The sequence below is a fragment of the Microcaecilia unicolor genome, chromosome 2 (genome assembly GCF_901765095.1).
Source record: "Microcaecilia unicolor chromosome 2, aMicUni1.1, whole genome shotgun sequence".
NCBI classification, from domain to species: domain Eukaryota; kingdom Metazoa; phylum Chordata; class Amphibia; order Gymnophiona; family Siphonopidae; genus Microcaecilia; species Microcaecilia unicolor.
In genome coordinates, this window is record NC_044032.1 from 201688963 (window position 1) to 201701117 (window position 12155).

Genomic DNA, 12155 nt, shown 5'->3' on the forward strand with positions numbered 1-12155 from the left:
GCCTGGGTCCACCTGCCTGAAGTCCACTGCACCCCCTAACAACTGCTCCAGGGACCTGCATACTGCTGCCAGGGAGGTGGGTATGACATTTGTGGGTGAAAATAAAAGTTGTGAAACATCATTTTTTGTGGTGGGAGGGGGTTAGTGACCACTTGGGGAGTCAGGGGAGGTCATCCCCGATTCCCTCTGGTGGTAATCTGGTCATTTAGGGCACTTTTTGGGGCCTTATTCATGAAAAAACAGGGTCCAGGAAAAGTGCCCTAAATTCTAGCTACAAACGCATACTTTTTTTCCATTATCGGCGAAAGGTGCCTATCTCTCCTCGGCCGATAACCACGCCCCAGTTCCACCTTCGCCACGCCTCTGACACGCTCCCGTCAACTTTGTATGCTTCCGCGATGGAGTGCAGTTGAAAACGTCCAAGTTCGGCTTTCCATTATACCAATTTATTCGTTTTTGTGAGATAAACGTCTATCTCCCGATTTGGGTCGAAATCTAGGCGTTTTTCTCTTTCAATTATAAGGTGGATGGTCTGTCCTGCCCCTTCACGTACCCATTCTCAGACATAGACGCCCATGGAGATGGGCGTTCACGTTCGATTATGCCCCTCCACATTTTCTAATGGAAGGATGTAACACAGTATCCTCAATTGAATACCATGAGGAGCTGGATCTCAGTTTTCTTGAGGGAACAATGACCTAAGGAGACCTCATTCCTTGCTAAGTTAGTTTTCCAGTGGTTGGTTTTATGATAATAATTCAGCTTGCAGTTATGCCATTACTGTGGTGTTTTATACACGTTCTGTGTCATTTTAATGGGTTAACCTGTCAGATCAATCTGTTCAGTGGGAATCTATCTGAAAACCTTACAAATAATGTGTTTTCTATTGACTTGCAGAGATTAGGCTGATGCTTCATTACCCTTATAGATGTTGCAAAATTGTACTCTAATCATGCAACAGGCGATAATATCTATACACTACTACAGAGAGTAATATATTAGATCCAATAGAGTATAGGACCAGATAAATACTGACAAGTTACTCTTTTTTTAACCTTTTTAAGGGCTCCGTTTATTAAGCTGCGGTAAGCGCTAGCACAGGCTTACCACAGCTTAAAAAGGCTTACCGCAGAATGTTTAAAGCACTGATGGTCCATTGTATATTAAAATGTATGAGTGAGGATCATACTCGATAAGATTGTCCTGCTGCACTCTGAGGGCCCATTTGCCTGGGCAGATGATACTCGACATGGTCAGGACTGCAGGGGGTGCTGTTTCCCGCCACAGGTGATGATTACAGCTAGCAACAAAAGGGGTAATACCAAGGTGCTGTTCCTTCATAACATAATATAAGAGACACAGTAACTGATTTCTTCATTATTTGGTACTTAATTCTATGAGGCCTTATAGTGGCAATGGCACTAAACTGCACATGATACATGAACCAGCTGTGTTTGCATTTTCAACATTGGCTCCTCTGCATTTGCATCACACTGGTACTTGGACTTTTGGCTTTTTCCATGGCAACATATGGAGAGTAGCAAAGTCCTGGGCATTTTAGCAAAGGCCTATGTTTTCTCTGGATAAGGAACAGGTACGTAACTAGCTTGCACTATTGCTATAAGCCATGCTTATAGCTGACTTTGCTGATGCATGGAAGAGTAAAATCTTATTACTCGGTAGAAACCACTGACTTCGCTGGTGCAGACAACAATAAAACCATATTAACTGGCAGCAACTAACAGGGCAAAGTGGACCGGTGCATAGATACGTGGATCCTTACTGCAGGACTGAGTTCAAGGATGGCTGCAACTATGGCTAAAGCAGGTGTGGGACAGCGACAAGTGAGGCTTCACTCAGTAGAAACCACTGACTTCGCTGGTGCAAACAACAATAAAACCATATTAACTGGCAGCAACTAACAGGGCAAAGTGGACCGGTGCATAGATACGTGGATCCTTACTGCAGGACTGAGTTCAAGGATGGCTGCAACTATGGCTAAAGCAGGTGTGGGACAGCGACAAGTGAGGCTTCACTGTTGTGGTCTGTAGCAATGGATCCTAGCCTGATATAGCACAAAGCAGCATGTTTGAGACGAAATCAACCTGAAACAATGATGCATTGTGAATTTGATTTGATATATGATAGCTGTGACATGATATGAAATGATATAAAGACCCAGGGCAGTCCTCCTCTTCTAAGGAGGGGGGCCAGTGCCATGGTGTGGCCTACCCCCAGACTTGGACAGAATGAGGGGGCTGAAGGCATCAAGAAAAAGAGAATGGGAATGGAGGGGAGATGCTTCTACGGCAACCCCTGATGAAAGAAATATTTGTAGTACATGAGTACTTCTATAGTTTCTACCCAGATAGTGCAGAAAATATGCTTTGTGAGTAAGGTGGCAATAATGTGTTGGCGCTGTGTGACAGACCATGGTAGGCCAGGTGCCCTTAAATACAACTAAAGATCAGACAAAAGATGGCAAATCAATAGTGTCAGGTACTAAGCATCATGCAAATAGGAACAACAAGCATACTCTGAAATGTCTATATGCAAATGCTAGGAGTATAAGAAATAAGATGGGAGAGTTGGAATATATTGCACTAAATGAAAAATTGGATATAATAGGCATCACTGAGACCTGGAGGAAGGAGGATAACCAGTGGGACACTGTCATACCGGGGTACAAAGTATATCGTAGTGATAGGGTGGACCGGACTGGTGGAGGGGTAGCATTGTATATTAATGAGAGCCTTGACTCAGATAGAGTACAAATTCAGCAGGACACAAATCACACCTTTGAATCATTATGGGTTGAAATTCCATGTATAAAAGGGGAAAAAAACGGTGATAGGAGTGTACTACCGTCCGCCTCGCCAGGATGAGCAGGTAGACGCAGAAATCATAAAAGAAATCAGAGACGCGAACAAAATGGGCAATGTGATAATAATGGGTGACTTTAATTATCCAAATATAGACTGGGTAAATGTAACATCGGAACACGCTACAGAGGTACAATTCCTTGATGAAATCAAGGACAGCTTTATGGAGCAGCTGGTGCAGGAGCCGACGAGAGAAGGAAAAATTCTAGACTTGGTCCTTAGTGGAGCGCATGATCTGGTGAGGAACGTTATGGTACTGGGGCCGCTTGATAACAGTGATCATAATATGATCAGTTTTGATATCGACCTTGAAGTAACTGTACACAGAAAGTCAAATACGTTAGCGTTTAACTTTAAAAAAGGAGACTATGATAAAATGAGAAGAAAGGTAAAAAGAAAACTTAGGGGGGCAACTGAGAGAGTAAAAACTGTACAACAGGCGTGGACGCTGTTCAAAAATACCATCCTGGAGGCCCAGGCCATACATATTCCGCAAATTAGAAAAGAAAGACAGAAGTCCTAAAGAGAGCCGGCCTGGTTGAAAAGTGAGGTGAAGGAAGCTATTAGGGCTAAAAGAAACGCCTTCAGAAATGGAAGAAGGAACCGCCTGAAAATAACAAGAAGCAGCATAAGGAGTGTCAAAGCAAATGCAAGGCACAGATAAAGAAGGCCAAGAGGGATTACGAAAAAAAAAAGATAGCATTAGAGGCAAAAAAACATAGTAAATTTTTTTTTTGGTATATTAAAAGCAGGAAGCCGGCAAAAGAATTGGTTGGGCCGCTGGATGACCGAGGGGTAAAAGGGGCGATCAAGGAAGACAAAGACGTAGCGGAGAGACTGAATGAATTCTTTGCTTCGGTCTTCACCGAGGAAGATTTGGGTGGGATACCGGTGTCGGAAATGGTATTTCAAGCGGACGAGTCGGAGAAACTTACTGACTTCACGGTAAACCTGGAGGACGTAATGGGGCAGTTCAGCAAACTGAAGAGTAGCAAATCTCCTGGACCAGATGATATTCATCCTAGAGTACTGATAGAACTGAAAAATGAGCTTGCGGAGCTACTGCTAGTGATATGCAACTTATCCATAAAATCGAGCATGGTACCGGAAGATTGGAGGGTGGCCAATGTAACGCCGATTTTTAAAAATGGCTCCAGGGGAGATCCGGGAAATTATAGACCGGTGAGTCTGACGTCAGTGCTGGGGAAAATGGTAGAGGCTATTATTAAAAACAAAATTACAGAGCACATCCGAGGACATGGATTACTAAGACCAAGTCAGCACGGCTTTTGTGTGGGGAAATCTTGCCTGACCAATTTACTTCAATTCTTTGAAGGAGTAAACAAACATGTGGACAAAGGGGAACCAGTTGATATTGTGTATCTGGATTTTCAAAAGGCATTTGACAAGGTACCTCATGAAAGGCTACAGAGGAAATTGGAGGGTCATGGGATAGGAGGAAATGTCCTATTGTGGATTAAAAACTGGTTGAAGGATAGGAAACAGAGAGTGGGTTTAAATGGGCAGTATTCACATGGAGAAGGGTAGTTAATAGGGTTCATCAGGGGTCTGTGCTAGGACCGCTGCTTTTTAATATATTTATAAATGATTTAGAGATGGGAATAACTAGTGAGGTAATTAAATTTGCTGATGACACAAAGTTATTCAAAGTTGTTAAATCGCGATAGGATTGTGAAAATTACAAGAGGACCTTACGAGACTGGGAGACTGGGCGGCTAAATGGCACATGCCGTTTAATGTGAGCAAGTGCAAGGTGATGCATGTGGGAAAAAAGAACCCGAATTATAGCTACGTCATGCAAGGTTCCACGTTAGGAGTTACGGACCAAGAAAGGGATCTGGGTGTCGTCGTCGATAATACGCTGAAACCTTCTGCTCAGGGTGCTGCTGCGACTAGGAAAACAAATAGAATGTTGGGTATTATTAGGAAAGGTATGGAAAACAGGTGTGAGGATGTTATAATGCCATTGTATCGCTCCGTGGTCTGACCGCACCTTGAGTATTGTGTTCAATTCTGGTCGCCGCATCTCAAGAAAGATATAGTAGAATTGGAAAAGGTGCAGCGAAGGGCGACTAAAATGATAGCGGGGATGGGACGACTTCCCTATGAAGAAAGATTAAGGAGGCTAGGGCTATTCAGCTTGGAGAAGAGACAGCTGAGGGGAGACATGATAGAGGTATATAAAATAATGAGTGGAGTAGAACAGGTGGATGTGAAGCGTCTGTTCATGCTTTCCAAAAATACTAGGACTAGGGGGCATGCAATGAAACTACAGTGTAGTAAATTTAAAACATATCGTAGAAAATGTTTCTTCACCCAACGTATAATTAAACTCTGGAATTCATTGCCGGAGAAAGTGGTGAAGGCGGTTAGCTTAGCAGAGTTTAAAAAGGGGTTAGACAGTTTCCTAAAGGACAAGTCTATAAACCGCTACTAAATGGACTGGGGAAAAATCCACAATTCCAGGAATAACATGTATAGAATGTTTGTACGTTTAGGAAGCTTGCCAGGTGCCCTTGGCCTGGATTGGCCGCTGTCGTGGACAGGATGCTGGGCTCGATGGACCCTTGGTTTTTTCGCAGTGTGGCATTACTTATGTACTTAGTGCATAACTGTTAATTAGTCTTCAGTAGCACCAATTAAGGCCATTTGTAGCTTATAATTGCTTGTTAACATCAATTATTTCCTCATTAGTAAATTAATGTATATGTACAACTGACCCTGTTCTATAACTTGTGCTTGCTAATTTGTCCACTAACCATGCATTTGGGTGCCTGACTTTATAGAATTTGGGGGGAAATGGTATGTTTTTTCTGATTTAAAGATTAAATTAACATATATATCTATATCTATGGTACTAATTTTCGAAAGAGAAAAACATCTAAAAAGTGGCATAAAGCAGCATTTGGATGTTTTGCTATGCTGTTCATCTGCAGTGCATTCAAATCTCAAGAAGTCAAGTTGGGGGGGGGGGGTGTTAAGGGTGGTATTTGGGTGTTCCTAAGATTTAGATGTTTTTCAGCTATAATGGAACAAAACTGAACTAAAACTAAGACATTTTGAGCTACACTTTTTTAAAATTACGAATAAGGCACAAAAAGGTACCCTAAATGACCAGACGACCAATGGAGGGAATCAGGGATGACCCTCCAATACCCCCCGTAGTGGTCACTGACCCCCTCTCACTCCCCAAAAACAAGCTAGTGTTGGGCTTCTTTTGCAAACCTGTGCTACTGATTTCAGTGCAGCAAATATGAAAAATCCCATTGGAACTGATTAGGCTTTGTTGCATTTGTTGTACCAGAATCACTAGCAGTATAATTTAAATAAATTTAGGTAATTTGTACCAAACTAAATATCAAGCAACACTTTGCAGAACTGACCACTAGAACTTGCTGATCACTTATATTTCCTAATGTACAAAAGTGACATCTTTGAGATACCATTGCTTACACTAACTATGAAAATTGTGCTTACTGAAGAACATGAAATTGTTATCTGTTTTTGATAAACTAAACATTACAGTATGAAATGACTTATTAATGAATTTCTCATAAAGAAATGGACATTAGAGAGCTTAAATAAGCTTCTGAAAATGATTAATGAACCTGTCACAATAGAACATCAGTGACTGCATGGGAAGAACTTGATCAACACGTGATCGACACTGCAATAAGACAATGGCATAAAAGTCTTTGCAGTTGTGTTGCTGCTTGGGGAAGACATTTTGAACAAACTCTCTGTTTTTTTTTTGTAGGAGTAGCTCAGTGTTTGTTATTAATCGAAAAAGGTCATATAAGTTTTTGTTAAATATAAGCTGGACAACTGTTTCATTCACATTTTCGAGTCTTATATTTTACATGGTATCTGACAAAATCATTATATTTATATATTTAAGGGAAACAATCCAGCTCCTAGATGCACAACACTGAAGGGTCCTTTTAATACGCTGCAGTAGGAAGTGGCCTTAGTGAGCCCTTGCGTGGGTTTTTCCCATACACTAAGACCATTTTTACCACAGCTGGAAAGTAGCTGATTTTCCATTTTCCATATTAATAACCATACGTTAATGTTGCCATTAGGACATAGCCATTAAAATAATTAGCAAGTGAGCACTTACCGACACCTCTTTTGTAGGTGGTAAGGGCTCACAAACTAATCAGATAATGGGTGGTGATGTAGCTGCTTAACTGATTAGCCAAAAATGCTCACACTCTACTCTCCCAGACATGCACATTCCACAGAAATTAAAAATACTTTTAGCAAATGGTTTGAAGGTGCAGATTAGGAAGCTTTGTGAAAGGACCCCTGAGTCCCATAATATAAGTGACCATTTAATGAAGGAATTGTAGAAATCATACTGAAACCTTCCTTTCAGGGTAGCAATGGCCAAAAAAGCAGAGGATAAATAAAGTATAAAAATAAAAAAGGCAAATGGTGGAGTGTGACAACTTGCTTCTTACTCCTTGTCAAACCTTGGATTGTATATGTATAGAGCCCAAACAGTGAATCTCCCAATTAAAGGAACAAAATGATCAAAGTTAAAATTAGAAAAGGAGGAAAAAGACCTCAGCTGGCTGTGACCGTCACCGATATGTTTGCTGCCTTTATTAACCAGCTACTCCTTCCACAGATCACAGTCTCGTTCATTGGTCAAAAAAACTCATACAAAGATGGCCAGTCCTAATCAGTAAAAGCTCCCATCCCAGAATATGTGCTTTCTTCGAAACCAATGCTAAACAAAGGAGTAAGAAGCAAGTGGGTCACACTCCACCATTTGTCTTTTTGGTTTTTGTTCCATTTTGTGTGGAGTTTTTTCTCTAGTTTGTATTTAACTATTAAAGTATGCACATGCTCTAATATAAACCCCTCAACATTTACAAGAAAACTGTTTTTTTTTTTTTTTTCTGAATGTTCAACTGTTTATTTGCAAGATAAATATAGGTAATTTACTAACCTGGGTAATTGCTGTTGCTGGGGAGTCAAGGTGAAGCTCTGAAGAAGAATTTGTTTATTGCAGAAGTGGAGATATTTTGGAGGGGTCCTTTTACAAAAGGGTAGTAAGGGTAGATCCGACTTGGTGCACAGTGATTTGGAACTACTGCTGGGATCCCCTGACTCCCACCATGTGCCAATTCTGGCACTAGAAAATATTTTAAAATTTTCTAGCACCGGGGCATGCCCAATTGTAATTGGGCAGCGCCGTGCTACTGCTGGAGCCCCTACTGCCTCCTGAATAGAGGCACTAAGGGCTCCCCCAGGAAATGGCTACTTGGCAAGTTTTTAACTTACCACATGTCCATTTCCTTCCTTAAAAGAAAAAATAAGCCTTTTACCAGCAGCAGTAAAAGTGGGCCTCAGTTTGTGTCAAACCGGCGTGTTGATGCCACTGTAGAGCCCCTTGTATCGTTTGGCAACAAGACCCCTTCATAGATGCCTTGAAGCAGTTGAGAAGTAGAATGCTGAGTTTGTGCAAACGAGGTGTAAAGATTAACTTTTAGGAGGAGAGGGAGAGAGAAAGTATCACACTCTTGAGACAAAATGGATTGTATGCTTTGTAAAGCCATGGAGGGGGCTAGTAGAAGCACCCATAAGGCCAAGGGGCATGGAGACTAGCATGGCCAGAACCTGAGACTAGGTGATAGATGATAATGAAGGTCACGTGAGGGTCACATACATCTATAAGGGTTTGACCTATAAGACCATAGACTTCAAAGACAATCAGATAATGGCAGTTGGGGGTGAAAGACAAACTGAGCTGAGAGGGAGAAGGGGGTCACATGCAAAAGAAAGGACCACTAGGAGTAGAGATTATAAAATCAGCAGGAGTGGTGGCGGTAACATATTGGATTATATTAGAAATAATGCAAGTAAGGATTACACAATGAAGCAGGAAGTACCTGCAGTAACATTGAGAATCTTAAGAAATGAAAGTAGCATTGAACATACTTTAAGTCAATATAAAACATTAACACACTACTGTGTGGGCAGAGCACTATTGATCTGTGGTGCAATCATACCTTAAGTAGTACATGCAGTTCTGGTTGGCACATCTCAAAAAATGTTAGAAGTGAAGTGACAGAAAAAAAAATGGCATTACTTCCTGATAATATTAGTGGGGAGATGACCAAGAGGTGATATGGCAGGGTTTACAAAATCATGAGTGTTGTAGAAGTTCTAGTGAAATTTCCATGAAACTAACAAATGGCAGATTCAAATTTAATTCAATTACATTTCTAGAAGCATTTTTTCAGTCAACAAACAATCTATGGAAATTTTTTGCCAGAGGATTGGTTCAGGTTTAGTAGTAAAGCTGGACACTTTTCTAGAGGACAGACCCATAAAACATTATTAGCAAGAAGGATCTGATATCTGCATGTCAGATTTCTGGAATTTTCATTAGGATCTGATGGGTTCTCCAAGGGATCCAAACTGTTCAGTGATGGAAACAGAATGCTAGGCTCAATGAACCATTGGTCTGTCTCATCATGGCATTTCTTATCTTCTTTACTAAAAACCATTATGTGGTATTAATATAACTGTGTCTGTCTGGCAGGCAAGGGACCTAGGAGGATCACTGGTAATGATATCTATTTAGATTAGAGTGAAATGAAAACATCAAACTAGCAGCTGGTGTTTCTGGCACCAGAAAGTATTGTAAATAACCAGACATCCTAGCAGAAACACAGGTGCTTATGTTGCAGTTGTTTCTGGCATGTAGTGTGTGAAACAAATTGAGCAAAAACCAGAAAACGGGGGAAAATTCAGTCAATCTGAAAATGAACAAAAGCTTTTTGACCGTACTTATCTCTATAAACTATATTTAGATGTCTAAGTTACTATTTTGTATAAAAACTTTTTGTATTGTTTTATCTGGGTGTTTTATCGTATGAGATTGCATTTTAGTGTACTAGGATTATGTTTTGCTGTGGAAATAAGTATACAGTATAAAAAAATGTCAATAAATAATACATTAAAATAATGTATAACTATGGCTATTCTAATCATGTGTGCTAGCTAAAAACTCATTTTTATTCTTATTATTCTTTATTCTTATTTTTGGTTTTCTTCCTCCTCCAGGTGTGATAGCAGTTGTAATATTCATTCTGCTTTGTATAACTGCCATAACAGTGAGGATATATCAACAAAAAGACACATATAAAGAAAGCGTGACAAAAGTATCAGAAAACGAGGACAATCCAGGGGTGGTACTGAAAAGTGAACTCAACATGCAAAATACAATCCATGAAAATCAAAAGGAATATTTCTTCTGATGAGTGCTTATTGGTCCCTTTAACTGTATGGCATTCTTACAAAGTCGGGGGCTCCTGGTGAACAGAAAAGCTCTTGCACTTAAAGTTTGTACAATAAAAAAAAAAAGAGACATTATACTACAGATATTCAGTCTCAGTGATTGCTGTAGGAGGCCTTTATAAATTATGTACATTTCTTATCTTTTTTCATAAATGCATTTTATTGTAACCGTACATTAGATATTGTAAACGATTTTATCGTTGGTCGTTTCTAACTGTTCTTCTGTTACCTTCTACAGCTGAAGTTTAACATGCTTTCTTAATACAGTTTGAAATGGTAGAATTGTTATGAAGCTGCTGCCTTGTTTCTCTCTAAGAGTGCATTCTTCTTTAGAAATAACAGTGTAGCTCAAGATGTTTATAAAGGTAAAATTTGGACAGTAATATTTTACTGCACAAGGAAGGAATGCGTTGTACTCTCCAATGTGATCTCTCATGTCCTACTTGATAGTGTTATTACAACATCACTTTGGGCTGCACTTTAAACATCTATTTGAAAGTCATTTAATCAGCTATCAGAAGCACTGAAAAGCACTGTTTATAAAAAAAAAAGTGTTTTCCTACTTCAATCAATTTTTAATTTGGAAGTTGAGCGAGTTCAGTTTTCCTGGAAATCAAATGTTGTTGAAAATGTCTGTTCAGATAACAGGTTGATGGCACACAAGTGCATTGGGGCCCTTTTTACCACTCTAGAATGGGTTAGAAATAAATAAGTTTAACATTTCATTTATCTGTTGTTTCTTCATCCTTTTTATTTTGCAACCTTCATCATCAACATGAATTAAAAGGTCACATGTTTTAGCATTTGGTTTGTTTTAGACAATTTCTTACTGACTTTTACTTGGATGACTCTTTTCCAAATGATTTCTCACATTTTGCACTTAGGCCCCGATGCTCAAAACTCCAGCTCTGTTCAAAACAATTTGGAAAATAGTACTGGAACAGTGCAGAAAGAATCTTTCTAATGCTCAACGCTAATAGTATGCAAATCATCTGTGCGCTGTTGGCATTGAGCATTAGGAAGTTAAGGGGGGAGGATTGTGACTGGGCATGCGATAAGTAAAGCTCTTGTGCTCCTGCCCAGTCAAACTGGGGAGCAGGGAGTGGAATGGACTTTGCATTGTATGGCATTCCGAGGTGATAGTAACAGCCAATGAGAAAGACGTTTACATTGGGACTTTTCCCATAGTTTTCACCTAGGCAACAGGGAAAAGGGGAAGGCGGGGTTGGGTGGTGGAGAGATGGAGGCTTTCAATGGAGGAGTGCAACTGGCAACATTCTCTGACCTTCCTGCAGAGACACCGTAAAGTCCTTCTGCTTCCTCCAGAGAGTCATGGCCCTGGAAGTTGAAATAGCCAAGGAACTTCTTGTTTTGGTGCATCAACGGGGTCAGACCACATCAAAAGGGACCTGGTCCAACTGGACACATTTCAGACACCCTAATTGCAGCTCTGAGCTGGTGTAAGGGCACCCTTGTTCAAGTGCGCTGTTCTTTGAGCATTGGAGGGAATAGGAAATGACCCTATTTACATCCTTTTGACTACATTAACATGTGATAGTGCTGATTGTTACCGAGCTTCTTGTTTCCTGTGGTAAGGGCCTCTGAGCATTGTGTGCTGGTTAATGCGGGTGCTAGTTCGGCGCTAAAGGTCCCTAGCGTCCATGTTTGCTTCTGAGCATCCGGGCCTTAGGGCATAGCTCATCTAACTCTTAAAAAAGAGGCAAAATAGGCCTAATTTACACCTTGAAGTGCTTTGCATCTTGGCACTAAAATTAATGCTCAAGCTATTTACACCCTGGGTGCTATTGCTGAGAGACTGTAGAAAAAGCCAGTCATATAACAACAGGCACATTGCAGGGCTATGATTTAACAGCTTGAAACATCATGAATTGGCATCTACAGAACAACATCCTAAAGCCTTACTAATGAGAAAAAGAG

General features: G+C 40.4%; 1 protein-coding gene across 1 annotated transcript in view; it reads left to right on the plus strand.

The window, feature by feature from the left end:
- The window catches only part of LOC115463266 (contactin-associated protein-like 4), a 1024538-nt gene extending 1013629 nt beyond the window's left edge, over positions 1-10909 (plus strand). The window contains 1 exon segment of the mRNA XM_030193620.1: positions 9984-10909. Coding sequence (XP_030049480.1) covers positions 9984-10177 — 194 coding nt within the window. The 3' untranslated portion in view covers positions 10178-10909.
- Positions 10910-12155: the final 1246 nt, after the last annotated feature.